This window comes from Cryptomeria japonica, chromosome 7 (genome assembly GCF_030272615.1).
Source record: "Cryptomeria japonica chromosome 7, Sugi_1.0, whole genome shotgun sequence".
Taxonomy (NCBI): domain Eukaryota; kingdom Viridiplantae; phylum Streptophyta; class Pinopsida; order Cupressales; family Cupressaceae; genus Cryptomeria; species Cryptomeria japonica.
Window position 1 is genome coordinate 667,106,744 of NC_081411.1, and position 15,241 is coordinate 667,121,984.

The 15,241-nt window shown below is 36.8% G+C and overlaps 1 protein-coding gene across 1 annotated transcript; it reads left to right on the forward strand.

Annotated features, from left to right (window-relative positions):
* The first annotated feature begins 14,449 nt into the window (after positions 1 to 14,449).
* On the forward strand, positions 14,450 to 14,884 carry LOC131040832 (uncharacterized). The gene has a single exon (XM_057973788.2). The coding sequence runs from the start codon at positions 14,450 to 14,452 to the stop codon at positions 14,882 to 14,884; it is 435 nt and encodes a 144-aa protein (XP_057829771.1).
* The last annotated feature ends 357 nt before the right edge of the window (positions 14,885 to 15,241 follow it).

The following is a 15,241-nucleotide window of genomic DNA, read 5'->3' on the forward strand; positions in this document are numbered from 1 at the left end:
ATTTAAATCCCCCAAAATCCCACCTCTCACACTTAAATAAATTAATATTTATTTAAATCCCCCAAAATCCCACCTCTCACATTTAAATAAATAAATCATTTATTTAAATCACCTTTATCCTCCACCCACTTGCATTTTCCTACAAATACAAGTTGCACAATTATTTTAAATAAATAATTTATTTAAATCACCTTTATCCTCCACCCACTTGTATTTTCCTACAAAAGCAAGTTGCACAACTATTTTAAATAAATTATTTATTTAAAATCCTATTTATCCTCACCCACTTGAAACCTTTAATGGTTTCCCTTAAAGTATTCAAACTTGATGGCTTTAAAGTCTTCAAACTTGATGGCTTCCTTCTATAGTCTTCTTAAAGACTTTAATGGTTTTCCTTAAAGTCTTCAAGCCTTTAATGGTTTCCCTCAAAGTCTTCAAGCATTTTAAATGCTTTATCTTCTTTTTCTCATTTAAATAAATTAATATTTATTTAAATATTTATCCAAATTCAACTTACACCATTTAATTGAAATAAATGATTTTATTTTAATTGAAAATACCAAAATTTCTCCCACTTGCATTTTCCTACAAAATCCACTTGTATGCCTAAACCCCTTCTAGATTCTTCTAAACCCTTCCTAATTAGCCTAATCCATCCCCTAAATATTGTCACATTCCTAAGCAAATTGGAGTCACTTCTCAAAGACTCCAAAGTCTTTGAAAAACAATTAATGCTTTGTGTGTTCAACAAATTAACCCTCAAAGTCTTGGATAACCTTTGAAAGCTTTCAACCTTCAACCACTTAATCCCCAAAGTCTCCAATAACCATTAATGGTTACCTCAAACCCTCCCACATGGTTAAAACATTTGTTTTGACTCAACCTCTACCCAACCCAAAGGTCTCATCAAGCCTTTAATGTTTTGACCATGATTATCTCTTAATCATTTGCACAAAGGTTTATCCTTGCATTAACTCCTAATCCAGTGGGTAATCCTAATTTAGGCTTGACCCTTACCTTCTAGATAACCATGAAGTCTTCTCAGGCCTTTAATGCCTCCAACCTCTTCTCTCAACCCAATCCTATGTTGAAACGTGTCACCATTTTATTGGTGCCAATTGTGCACATGGATCCCCAACTTTCAATCCTAACCCTTGTTAAGATTGCTCAATCTTAACCCTTCATTTCTCCATTTCTTCTATAAATAGAACCCTTCTCCTCAAGCAAAGAAGAGAAGCATTTTAGAGTATTGTTGTTATACTAGCATTAGCATAGAGCTTTTTCATAGCATCACTATCTACTCTAGCATAGTATTTAGCTTTTCATTTCATATTTGAAGCTTAGTATTAAATCTCAATCCTCCATAAGCATCCATAGTGCAAAAAGCTGCTGAGAGCTACACTCATTTGGGACTTGGAGAGGAGAGGAACAAGGGAGGAACAACTATGAGCATCTTGATTAGCTATTTCATTTTATGTTTATATGCTTTTTATTTCATGCTTAATATCTCTCTTGATATGCCTGTTTAGGATAATCTTTTGTTGCTAACACTAACGTTTGTTTCTTGTGCTCTTGTGTGTGTTGCCATCAAATAGATTTTCTAATCCTTTTTGCAGAGCATCAATTCTTATGGTTCATCTCTTGATTATTCACTTCAAAGGTCAAAATTCTAGGTCAGAAATAATTTTTCTTTGATCATCTTTCCTATCTACTATGACTCTCATCTTATTGCAAACATCTTTAATTTTTCTGTCTTCATATAATATCATCTACTAGGAATCCATCGCAAGCCTTGAGCCTAACATTTCTAACATCTTGTTCAAACACATATTGATATAACATAATTAGGGCATTGAGTGTAGTTGATATCAATCTCCCGTGGTAAGGAGGAAATATCATTATATCTTGGATAGGATCATTGGAAGTCACAAAATCCACCATTATAAGAGTGTCTTTATAGCTCAATAAGGATTGTGATGAGATACAACTGGGTTTTCATTCCCTTCCATAATAGTTAGTTAAATAGATTGAACTACTATTGAGGTGGATGCAACCACATAAGACTTTCCTCTTAATTTTATTGATGGGAAGGTTGATGTTACTGAATAAGAATACATCTCTACCTATCCTCGCATACAAGGTTAGAAAAAATGATACATCCAATGAGATAGGGCCTATTATAGACCTCTTTTGTTTACCTTGTACTCAATTTTTATTTTTTTAATGATTTTTCCAAGTTGATGAATGCCAAAAAAAACATCACTAAGTAGAGTTGGCACATAACTTCCACCAAAATGATAAAAATATGTATATGTTTTTTAATGTGTATAGAATTAAGTTAAAATAATCATATTTAAAAAAAAAATTGGATTATCAAATCAAAAAATATTTAAAAAAATTAATACGTAAGTATTTGAGGAATATAAAGGAATTGGTAAAAAAAAATTTATATTCAAGATAGAGAAAATTATATGGTTTTGAAAGCTAAGAGTAGATATACATTTTGGAGATTGTTTTGTCAAATTTCATTATAAAACTTGTAAAGTTACAATGCACTCATGTCATAATACATACACTTGATAACTCACTCACAATTCATTTTGGACTTATTAAGCCATAAGATCCATATAACATTGTGCTCTAAAAAATAATATGAAAGAACAAATTGTAACACACTTGTGTTGTGTTTAATTTTCCTAAAAAAAAAAATTGACCATATTTTTTCCCTCGAATTGGTGCAATCACCCTAGAATTAAGTATTATAATGATTTGTGATTGTAAACATACTTAAGAAAGATAATAACTGAACTAGATAACTATCTATTGTTTCATGGATTAAGAATTACCTATTTGACCTCTTCAAGCTAAGCTAATGATTGGAAGGATATAACTTCCTTTAATGTATGGGCTCATTATAATACACGAGCCTCATACACAACTAATGCATGGAATGAATTGGGATATTCTTAAACTTTATTATATTGGATACTCTGGTACTTTGAACTCTTAATTAAGTTATCATTATTGTACTTATGAATATATTGGGTGTGCTATCTATATTATTGTATTTACTTACATTGGATGCACCATTTATTATTTTATACTATAATCTTATTATATATCATGGACCATATTATCATGTATGAGAGAATTATGGTTATTTATATTGTTTTTAAGTTAAAATAGAAATGAGTATATCCTCTACATACATTAAACCTAAACTTTATATATGTGTTCATTCTCACTCCTTGAAAGTAAGAAAAAAAAAACTGTATTTTGTGAGCTATCATATTGGTATGAAAGATTGGTTTGAACACAAATGCCTTTCAAGCTTTCTAGTTTGTGGAAGTTGCTTTAGAAAAACCATATAATGCATTTTCATGTCACTTTGTAAACTTTTAAAACCTTTTTACCATAAAAATTGAATTTGTGCTTAGCTCATGTCATCAAATGGCTGGAAGTATGAGGAAATTTGGTCAAGATCATGTAGGAGCTGAAGAGGGGAAAATAAGCAAAGCAAGATTCAATGATAATATTCGAATACAACACATGAAACACAAAATAACCATTTATACCTTGCCAATTTTATCTTCTCCTTCAGATTGAGCCTTTGATGAAGCCAAAGTTGCACCCCTTCCTTGGCTTGATTGGATTGGCTCTCTTGTTGAATGTGGATGGCTCTCCAAGCTTGTGCACAATGCTAAGGGATGATGGAATGAGATGGATTGGATTGGCTAAGTGATGGTGGATGATATTTTGGCTAGAGTTTTGGTATTTGATGAATGTTCTAGATTCAAATTGACAGCATAAACTTGAGTGGTTCTTGGATGTCCAATAAGGAAATGGAGTCCTCAATTTATAGGAGAAGAGGAGAAGAAATGGAGGGCTAGGATTGATCCAAGATGAAGGGTCAATATTTCATGTGAGACCACACATGGATCAATGGATAATACAAGACAAGTGTGGAGACCAAGAGATATGACATAAAGGCCTTTCTTATCACCACACTCCTCAAGGTTCATTGGGAAGACTTCCCAATTTACTTAGGGAAGAGAAAGAAATAAAATATTCCTTGGGAGATGGGGATGAGGAATTAAAAATTCCTCAAAAAGGATAATCATAGGGATTGGAGGAATACAAAGGAATTAAAAATTCCTTGGAGGAAGAGATGCTTAGAGGAATGTGAGATTTTTGAATATCTCACATTCACCTAGGAAAGGAGCTTTTAAGGAAGGTGGTTGGATGGGAGATGCATGGAGAGATGTGAGAAAGCTTATTTATGGAAGGTGGTTGGGTGAGGAGAGAAGAAGTTGACTTTGTGGCTAATCGTGTGGATTATCCACTAGCAACTTATTAGGAGAGGGATTAGAAGGGTGACTAGGTGAAATTAGGGCAAGTGTGATTTGTAGGAGGATTTGACTAGGAGAGAGAATGAGTGGAGGGAATAACAAATTAGAGGAATATTGGTAAGTGAGGTTAAGGATATTTCTAGAAGAATTCATTAGGTTAATGATGGATTAGGAAAAAGGTGATTTGTAGGAATCACCTAGATTAATTAATTGATTGAAAGGAGGAATTTGGAGAGAATTGATTTTAGGGATTTTTAGAAAAATAAAGGTAGATTGATTTATTTAATAAATCAATCAATAGACTATAGAGACAATATTAATTATATTTAATTAATATTGAGAAGAATAGGGTTTGGCATAATTAATAAATTAATAATGCGAGTCAATTAAATTAATTTTAGAATAATTAATTTAAGTGTCTACATTTAGCCCCTATTTTACGCAGCGACAAATTTGGTGGTGGGTAAAAGATAGAAAAAGAGATGCCCTAGCGTAAAACGCGGGTTGTGCATGCCCCCTCGAGAATTTTTTGGGAATTTTTTTTTTTGAAAAAAATGGCGGAAAATTCTCGAAAGGAGGAGGGAAGGAGAAGTAATCACGAGCGTAGATGGGAAGAAGATAGCAGGGATGGAGAGAAGTGGTAGAGGAGATAAAAGAGAGAAGAATACAATGGGAGTGGGCCCACAAGTGGGCCCTACATAAGCCATGTTGGGCTCAATGAAGGGTCATTGTCACACATAAGCATTGGAGCATCCTAGAGCCTAGAAGAAGAGAATAAGAGATGGATCACATTCCCACACGTGAGCACCGCGCCGAGAGGATCTAACGGTACAAGAGACTCGAGGGCTATGGACCACCGGTATGTACGACTAACCTCCTCTATGATTTTGTGGATTTAGACTAGAATTAGGGCTTAGAATAGGCTTAAAAGTCTAGAGAGGCAGACACGTTGATCATCGTTTCAGTGCGCATGCCTCTAGGGTAGCGTGAGCGCTCGCGAGTCAAAGGGGAGAACATGGATTTCTTGGGAGAGCAATCACATTTGGTGCGAGAGCTCGCGCTAGTGAAAATTAGGGTTAGGTTCAGAGATTGTGAAGGGTTAGTATGGTGCAAGCGATCGCGCTAGGGCAGGTTAGAGTTAGAGCGGGGAGGGAAAAAGGTAGTGTGGCGCATGCGCCCATGCTAATTTGGTCAAGGGGTTCCATGTGGAGGTTTGTCAGCACGTGCGCCCGTAGAATGGCCCAAGCGCCATGGGTTTTGCGCGAGCACCGAGTAAATCAGTGCGTGCGCTAGGGAAGAAAGGGATAGGAAAATAGGTTTAGAATTTTGGCTTGGGGTAAGTCACATGTGCATCAGGGAATAGGATAGGGCTTAAGAATATGAGATGATGACTTGGATTGCTTGGATACAAGCGGATTTGGGGTCATTGGCGTCAAGGGAGCACTAGTTGGCTACCATGAGACTATATCGACAGTTGCAGGCAGATGAGCTGAAGATCTAGCTGTTGTGGGGTTGCATTTTGTTGGTAGGTGGCTGAGGGTTCAAGCTCACACTGCAATGATGACAGCCTTAGTAGAGAGATGGGATAGTGGGTTTAACACCTTTCACCTACCTACTGGAGAGGTGACAGTGACCTTACTAGATGTATGGAGGATCTTGAAGATCCCCATTCGCGGTGTCATCCCAGAGTACCGATTAGATGTGGTAGACTTTTACCTCCAAGAGGTTCGTGAGCATGATGCACTATTGATGCTAGACAGGAGTAGGATGCACCTTGACCAGGTGATGGAGATTCCACACATCCCTCGTCTAGTACTTGTGATTTGCAGGTTTTTTAATGGTCGAATCATGCTTGATCTAGGGGGCATGGGTTTCCCATTGGATGGAGCAGATGCATCTACTATATGGTGTAGGACTACGCTAAGTATGCTTGGGGGGCTGCGATGCTAGCTCATTTGTATCATGACATGCATCTTGTGGTGTACATGGAGTATGCCAACTTATCTACAAGAGTTACACTACTTCATATATGGGCTCGGGAGCATATTGCAATCATAGGTTGATTTTGACAGACTCCAGCAGCAGAGAGACACTACCTGGGTGAGGCTACACTCTCTTGAGGATGAGATACAGATAGAGAGAGCTAGGAGGCAAAGCCTGGAGGCAGAGGTGGAGTAGTTGCGGTGGGAGATATCAGACTTGACAAAGAGCCTCCAGACAACAAGGACGAAGGTAGATGATCTGAGGGGGGACATGGAGGAGTTTGAGTAGATATTAGAGGAGGCACAGTCAGGGACCGCTATTGGCACCTTACAAGATGCTCTCCGTCGATAGGATGATGAGCTAGAGGAGTTACGGGGCAGAGTACAAAGGGTAGAGGCAGATGCTACACGCCTGCGGGAGGAGAGGCATGCAACACATTAGGTGTTGGTCCCCGCAAGGCTTGGGAAGATGTATTCTGATATGATGCAACAAAGAGAGAGGGCGGAGAGGTTAGGTCAGGAGGTGGCCTACTATAGAGGGTTGTACCACGAAGTGGTACCTGCGGAGCAGTGAGTAGCCTCATACATTGAGAGTGTGTGATCTCACCAGACACACAACTAGCGACTGACTCAGAGCCAACATATGGGTGGATTGATGGGTTTTAGGCCACCTATGATAGGAGGATCCAGGGGAGGAAGCGACGAGGAGGGGGTTGGGGAGATAGGTGGCGATAGCTAGCTCCATTTATGCTCATGTGTTATATTTTTGACCCTTCAGGGTGATCATTGTAGTATGACAAACACATTCATATTTTTGAGCTATATATATGATTCTTTGGCGGCGATTATACATGTATTTTATTATGGACATTATGATGGACTTTTATTTTTTATGGTACTTTTGTGATGTGATGTATGGATGATGGTTATGGATGCATTATGCTGACCTATTTTGTGATGTAGGATGAATGCTTATATGTGTGTTACTAACATGTTTATGGATGTAGGGTGGACATACGTCTGTGTGTATGCTTATGTTTTTGTGATTTTTGGATGTGTATATAGATAATGTTTAATGTATAATGGATGAATATGCAATGTAATGATAAATGTGGATGTAAATGGTTAATGGATAATGTAATCGAAGTGATAAATGGATCTAAATGAGTAATAGATGCAAGTTATATGAGTGATAGATGCAATCTAAATGGAAAATGAATGATAAATGCTATGCAACCTAGAATCTAAATGAATGTAAAACAAATGCAATCTAAATGGATAATGTCATAAAAAATAGTGCAATGAAATCAATGGATGATGTAATCTAAATGATGTAACTTAAATGATGCAATCTAAATAGGTAAATGCTATGAAATCTAAATGAAATATGATTAATGCAAAATGAATGATTAATGCAAAGTAATGGATATAATCTAAATGAGGGAATAATACAATGAAATGGATGGATAATGACGTAATCTAAACAAATGCAATGGAATCTATATGGATAGTGTAATGTAAATGACTAATGCTTGTGGAAATGATTATTGGATAATGTAATCTAAGTAAATAATGTAATGAAATGGATAGTGTAACCTAAATGAATGCATAATGCAATTGAGATGAATAATGAAATGTATATATAATACAATCTATATGAATTGATGAGCCTAAACAATGGCTCTATTTTTATAGATTTTTGATATAATACTCCTACCTAGGTCTTATTATTAGATAACATTTGGATTATAATGTTTTCCTAAGATGATACCTTTCAAGTGTTTTTGAAACTGGTTTAACCTATACCTAAGGATGTCATATAGTGGTTACGAATGACCTGTCTATGCAAATATCTAAAGTTAATTATAAATATGGTTTATGTTATATCATGTTAGCATTAGAATATACACATGTTGTTGTGCATGTTAATATCTTAATGCAGGGTCAACAAAGGTGAAGTAAAGACAAATGGCGGTTCAAAAGATCATCAAGTATATAACTACAATGCAGACCTAGTCAAAAGAATGTAGTTATGATCGGGATCACTTGACTAGTTCTTCAGCAGATGGATTTATGAAAACATTTATAAATGTTCCTAGTGGGTCTCAGATCTAGGAGGCAGTCATGCTATATTTTCTCAGCTGCGGGACATATGTTGTTATGTTGTCCTGTGCTGACTTCTTCTTCTTCTTTTGTTAATAAATCCCATTCACCTATTCCGTAGGAATGTGGGCAGTTAGTTAGAAGTTTTTTATAAGCTTTCCTATAAATAAAAGGATCTCTCTCCTCTCGGGGATAGTAGAGAAAAAGATAGTATTTTGTGATACACTGTTTTCTGGTGTTATGTATGTATTTTTCAGTCAAGATGAAATAAAGAGATTAACGTAATTTTGGATAATTAGATAAGTGTAATGTGAAGTTCTAGAAATAATCACTCAAGGGGGCCCACTTGGTGAGTAATCCTTTGTATGTTTTAACTAGTTTTCATACTTCTGTAATAGTTGTTTCTACAGTTGTCCGTTCCTACAGCCATAGGAAACAGTTCCTGTATTTGTTCCTGCAGCCACGGCAGCAGAGTAGTTTTTGCTGCTCGCCAGAACTTTATCTTTTAACAATAATTGTTTAAAGCAATTCCAATTGTAGGATTAAAATATTAGTTTATTAGAGATTTTGTGTGTTTACTTTAAGAAGAATTTCCTTTTCTGCAATTATATAAAATGGTTGCAATATGAACTTGGCGCACATACAGTGCTGGCTCATTCAAGTTTACGTCCCTGGTTGATAACTAAATGAACCTTTGCCAAAAGAAAAGTTAGCTATTCAAGGATATTCCATCTATGAATTGTGTTTTATCACCTAGTTGCCATTCCAGTTGTGAGGACCAACATTTTTGGTGTCGTTGTTGGGGATGGTGCCAAGCTAGGAATCCGTTGTAAACCATTAGTTTCAAGTTTTTTTTAATTAACTTTTTGAATTTATTTCATTAATTTGCATGCATAGGAGGAGAAGAGATGCATTAGGAAGATTTATTCCCTCACATTCTACTCAAGATATAAGATCAGATCAAGCACCAGAAGTAAACCCTTTTGCATAAACCTATGTGCTAAATGGTAGTGTCTTTAATTTGTCAGAAGGAGACCTGGACTTCCTGAACGAACCCCCTGAACAAAACATTTTACCTTTAGTTATTTATCAAGGACCAATGGCAACAAATCCTCCACCTCCACCTGTAATTCCAACATTTGAGTTTCCCATTCCCGACTTGCATGATAATGCAAATTTGAAAAACATACTAGCCTCTTCACTTCCAAAATTTCATGGGTTGGTAACACAGGATCCAGACACCTTTTTGTTTGAATTTGATATCCTATGCAGGAGTTATGATTATACCATCGATGTTCATAAACTCAAGTTATTCCCTGCTACTTTGAAGGAAGCTGCTTTGAGATGGTTTACGAGTTTAGGAAGAAATGTAATCACTACCTGGGAGGGAATGAAGACAAAATTCTTGGATAAATATAAAGACTATTGCAGAGGAATAGATCGACATGGTGATGATATCTTCAGAATGACACAAAAAGAAAATGAAAGCCTGAAAGACTATTTGGAAAGGTTTCTATTTAGTGTCAGCAAATCTAAACATAGTAACTTAAGTGAAGACTCTATGAAGTTGATCTTTCTGAGGGGCACCTATGATGACTGTGTTGACTCCTTAGATCTAATGGGAGGAGGAGATATTACTCAAGTTCAATGGGATGACATCGGACAAATCTGTCAAAAATATTCAAGAGCTACAACAAAAAGGGGAAGACACTATAGGCCTGGTTCTTCAATTGCCAAGTCATCTTCAACAGTCTCAAGAATGGAAATAACTCATATGTTGAAGGATTTTAAAGAAGATATAATTAATAATATGGCTACCCAATTGGATACACTGCATGCAAAGAAGAAGCATGAGGAGGCAGAGGCTATGCTTGCTGAATTTTGTCTTCATTGTCAGCAAAAGAAGAAGGACTGTAGATGCAAACTGTTAGCTAAAATTGATAGCCAACAGAGTTCCCCAGATTTCAAGCCTGTCTATGGAGATGATGAACAACTTTTCTATGTTGCACAACGGAGGCATTGGCCTCCAAGACAAGGTATGCCATAGGATCCATTGTCATTTTCTAATCCTTATATGAATTTCAATGCACAAAACAATCAGTGGCAACCTCCATATTCCCAAACTTTTCGAAAATATACTCCTCAAAACCCTTGGCTTAATTATCAAAATTCCTCATCCCAATGGCAACAGCTAGAAGGGAATTGGTCTCCTCCTCAAGGTAACTGGCAATAGTCACCCTAATGGAGGGGAGGACAACAATGGGAAAACCAGTCATCAGACTTCTTGCAACCACAACAACAGTCCCAATAGCCAGCTTTAATGCCACCAGCTCCTAATGCTACTCCATCCAAGCCAACCCAATTGCCAATTCAGCCTGTTCCAAATCCAAATAATAAACCACAACAACAACATCAATTCTTTTCAACTGATCCTAATAACTATCCTGCATATTCTCTCAATATAAGTGATATTCATTTGAGATCAGGGACAACATTTCCTACTCCATCTCCTCCAGTCATAACAGAGTTACCAACAGAGGAGACTACCCAAGAAAGTATGCCTAATAAATCTGGAAATCTTGAGCAAGTTGAGTAGTCAGAAACCCTAAATATACCTATAAGAACTCCCCCATTTCCTCAAAGATTGCAATTAGAAGTATCTAGGCAATATGCTGATATAGCCTTTGATCTTATTGATCAACTAAAACATATGTGTTAAAATTCTACTGTTTGAAGCTATTAAAGCCCATTTATGGAAAATCTATTAAAGAAGCTTGTTTGAAGAAACTCGGGAGGAAGAAAAAGGATCCAAAAATAGTGCATGTAGTAGGACAGTTGGCTGATATTATGTTGGGAAAAATAGCAGTCCCTAAATATTCTAATCCAGGTAGCCCTATTGTCAAGATAGTTATTAATGGAACTCAAATAAAAAATGCCTTGATAGACCTAGGAGCAACAATAAATGTGATGACTAAGGATGTCATGCAGCAACTCAACATTACTAATCTCAGATCAACTCCAACAGTCCTACAGCTTGCTGATAGCTCAAATGTTCGGCTTGAAGGAATGGTTGAAGATATTGTTGTCACATTAGATTCTTGGGAATATCCTGCTGATTTCATAATCCTCTCTCCCAAGGCAACATTAGGAGGATATCCAATTATTTTGGGAACACCTTGGTTGGCAATAGCTGATGCATATATAGGTTCTAGATCTAGAGATATGACAATTTCATATGGTATTACTACTAAAAGACTTGCACTCTATTCTCCAGCACAACCTCAACTTGATCAAGAATGAGTAGTGTGGCCAGACATAGGAGAAGAAGTAGAGGAAATTAACTATGTTCAACAACTAATGATGTTATCAAGGGACCCATTCATTGCACTTCAAGAGGATGATACAATACTTTCTAACATCATAAGGAATTATTATGGAGCAGCTCCGCAGTCAGTGGGTATACCATTAATTCCTCTGCATACCCTTCTTCCATTTGCAAGCTTGTTAAATTCTCCTGCAGCCACAGATATGTTTCATACATTGCTACCAAAGGAGATTCAAACCTCTTGTTTGTCTGAAATATCTAATGCAGAATCAGTAATTCCAATAGAAGTTGTTGTAGGGAAAAATCTGAATATCAATGGTCAATTGCCAGCAGATCAAAGATTGTCATTAATATAACTACTCAAAGTCCAACAACAAGCTTTTGCATGGGATTATCAAGACATGAAAGGATTAAATCCTACATTGTGTACCCATAGAATTTATATCAAAGAGGATTGTAAACCAATTAGACAGCCTCAACGAAGGATTAATCCTACTTTAAGGGAAATAGTTAAAGAGGAACTACAAAAATTGCTTCATGCAGGATTCATCTACCCTATTTCAGATAGTCAATGGGTTTCTCCTCTTGTTATAGTTCCCAAGAAAGGAGGAAAATGGAGAGTTTGTGTGGACTATAGAGAGCTCAACACTACTACTAAAAAGGATCATTTCCCACTGCCATTTATAGATCAAGTATTAGACTCTCTAGCAGGTAAGCAATACTTTTCATTTTTGGATGGATTTAGTGGTTATAACCAGATCGGAATAGCTCCAAAAGATCGGAAGAAGACCACCTTTACCTACCCTTGGGGCACATATGCCTATTCAGTCCTCCCTTTTGGTTTATGTAATGCTCCTGCAACCTTTCAAAGGGCAGTTCTCAGTATATTTTCAGACATATCCCATGATTGTATGGAAATTTACATGGACGACTTCATTACATATGGAACTACATTTAAGGAGGCATTATAAAATAGGACAAAATTATTGCAGCGATGTGAATATCATAATCTATCCCTCAACAGTGAAAAATGTTTTATGATGATGCAAGAAGGAATAGTGTTGGGGCATCGAATCTCTCAATCAGGAATTCAAGTAGATCCAGCTAAAATTGAAGTAATACTTAATCTTCCTTCCCCTGTTAAGAAAAAGGATGTGAGAAGTTTTCTAGGCCATGCAGGGTACTATAGGAGATTTATCAAGAACTTTAGTCAAATAGCAGGGCCATTGTATTCTTTATTGACAAAGGATGCTGAGTTTGAATGGATAGTTAAATGTGAAGATGCATTTTCTAAACTAAAAGAAGGCTTAACTCAAGCCCCTGTACTTAAAGGACCTAATTGGTCAGTTCCTTTTCACATTCATACTAATGCATTTGATTTTGCAATAGGAGCAGTATTGGGGCAGAAGAAAGGAGTTTTGGAAAATGCAATTTATTACATTAGTAAAAATTTGCAAGGACCAGAACTGAATTATACTATTACTAAAAAGGAGATGTTAGCTATCATCTATGCCCTTAATAAGTTTAGGCACTATATAACAGGATATCAAATATTTGTACATACTGATCATGCAGCCATCAGGTACCTCATGAACAAAAGCTCCATTACCGGTAGATTAGCAAGATGGTTGTTATTAATGCATATTACTATCATTGATAAGCCTGGAAAAGCAAATGTGGTGGCAGATTTTCTATGAAGGATTCAAACATCAGACAATAGTGAAGTCATTAATGATGCTTTTCCAGATGAGCATCTATTTTCTATCATTTCCAATAGTCCATGGTATGGTGACATAGCCAACTACCTCGCAGCTAACAAGACACCCCCACATTTCTCACCCAAAGAAAAGAGACTGCTGGTAGAAAAGAGTTTCAACTTCGCTTGGATTTCAGATTTCTTATTTTACATAGGTCTAGATCAAGTTATGAGGCGTTGTGTAAGGGAAGATGAGACATATGACATACTTCATGCCTGTCATGATGAACCTTGTGGAGGTCATTTTGCAGCCAAAAGAACAACTTTTAAGATATTAACTATAGGGTACTAATGGCCAACCTTGCACAAGGATGCAACTCAATACAACAGGAAATGTGACAGGTGTCAAAGAATGGGCAGACCAACTCGGTCTGATGAAATGCCTCTACACCCTCAGGTGGTTGTTAAGCCATTTGACAAATGGGGACTGGACTTTGTTGGGCCAATCGATCCACCATCCAATGGTCGCTCCTATATTCTTGTTTGTACTGATTATGTTACTAAATGGGTAGAGGTCAAAGCCTTCAAGAATGCTTGAGATAATAAGGTGGCCGAGCTCTTATATGAAGAAATCTTCACTTGGTATGGACTTCCTAGAGAAATGGTAATAGATCAAGGGGCATAGTTTACTTCTACTCTGATCACAACCCTCGTTAATGAATATAATGTCAGGCACAAGAAATCCACTCCTTATCATCCACAGGCTAATGGACAAGCAGAGGTTACTAACAGGGATCTTGAATCAATATTGACAAAAACTGTAGCACTCAATAGGAAAGATTGGTGTAGAAGACTCTTTGAGGTTGTATGGGCTTATAGAACCACCTGGAAAACTACAACAGGGTTTACACCATTTCAAATGGTGTATGGAACAAAAGCAATGATGCCTATTGAGTTTGAACATAAAACTTCAAGAACAACTATTTCCTTAGATATGACACTTTCTGCAGCACAAGAAGAAAGGATCCTACAGCTTAATGCTTTGGATGAAATAAGGAAATCTGCCCTGCAACATACTGAATCTATTCAGAATCAGCGCATGAAATGGCATGATCGCTATATCAGGGACAAATCATTCAAGCCGGGTGATTGGGCTCTTCTCTATGATTCCAGGTACAAAGATAACTTAGGCAAATTGCAGACCAAATGGTTAGGCCCTTATGAGATAGTTGACACATTTTCTAATGGTGCTATTAGATTATCTACCATAGATCCTGTTAAGTTTAAATTATTAGTCAATGGTAATCGTCTACACCTCTACCATAAAACTCTGACCAAAGATGACTTCCTACGACAGTTTTCCACTGCCCAACATGCTGAGATTCCTACAACCACTGATGATGGCTTGGCCGTCACCACTCCATCTTAATATTTTTGTCGCATGATCCTAATAAATACTTCTACATCTAGAGGGAGTAATTTTCTGCATAATAAATATCTCATTCCGTATTCACTCATTCCTTTCTTTTCACTTCATCCATTATTGCATTGTTTTCCATGCATGGCGGCATCATATCTTTCAACTGCAGTCATTCTCACATGATATAAGGTATGCTCGTGTGTCATTACTTTTGCTACATGTGTATAATTAAACCATATTACTTCTCATTATGATATTTTGCATATGGTCATTTGTATTAATCCTCCTCCGCATGTGTGGACACCTATCAAACCTTAGGTTCGGGGGGGGGGGGGGGGGGGAGTACACTGATAATTACTCTAGCTG

Coding starts and splice junctions, on each gene's coding strand:
- LOC131040832 (XM_057973788.2), top strand. CDS start 14,450: ATGACACTTTCTGCAGCACAAGAAGAAAGGATCCTACAGCTTAATGCT.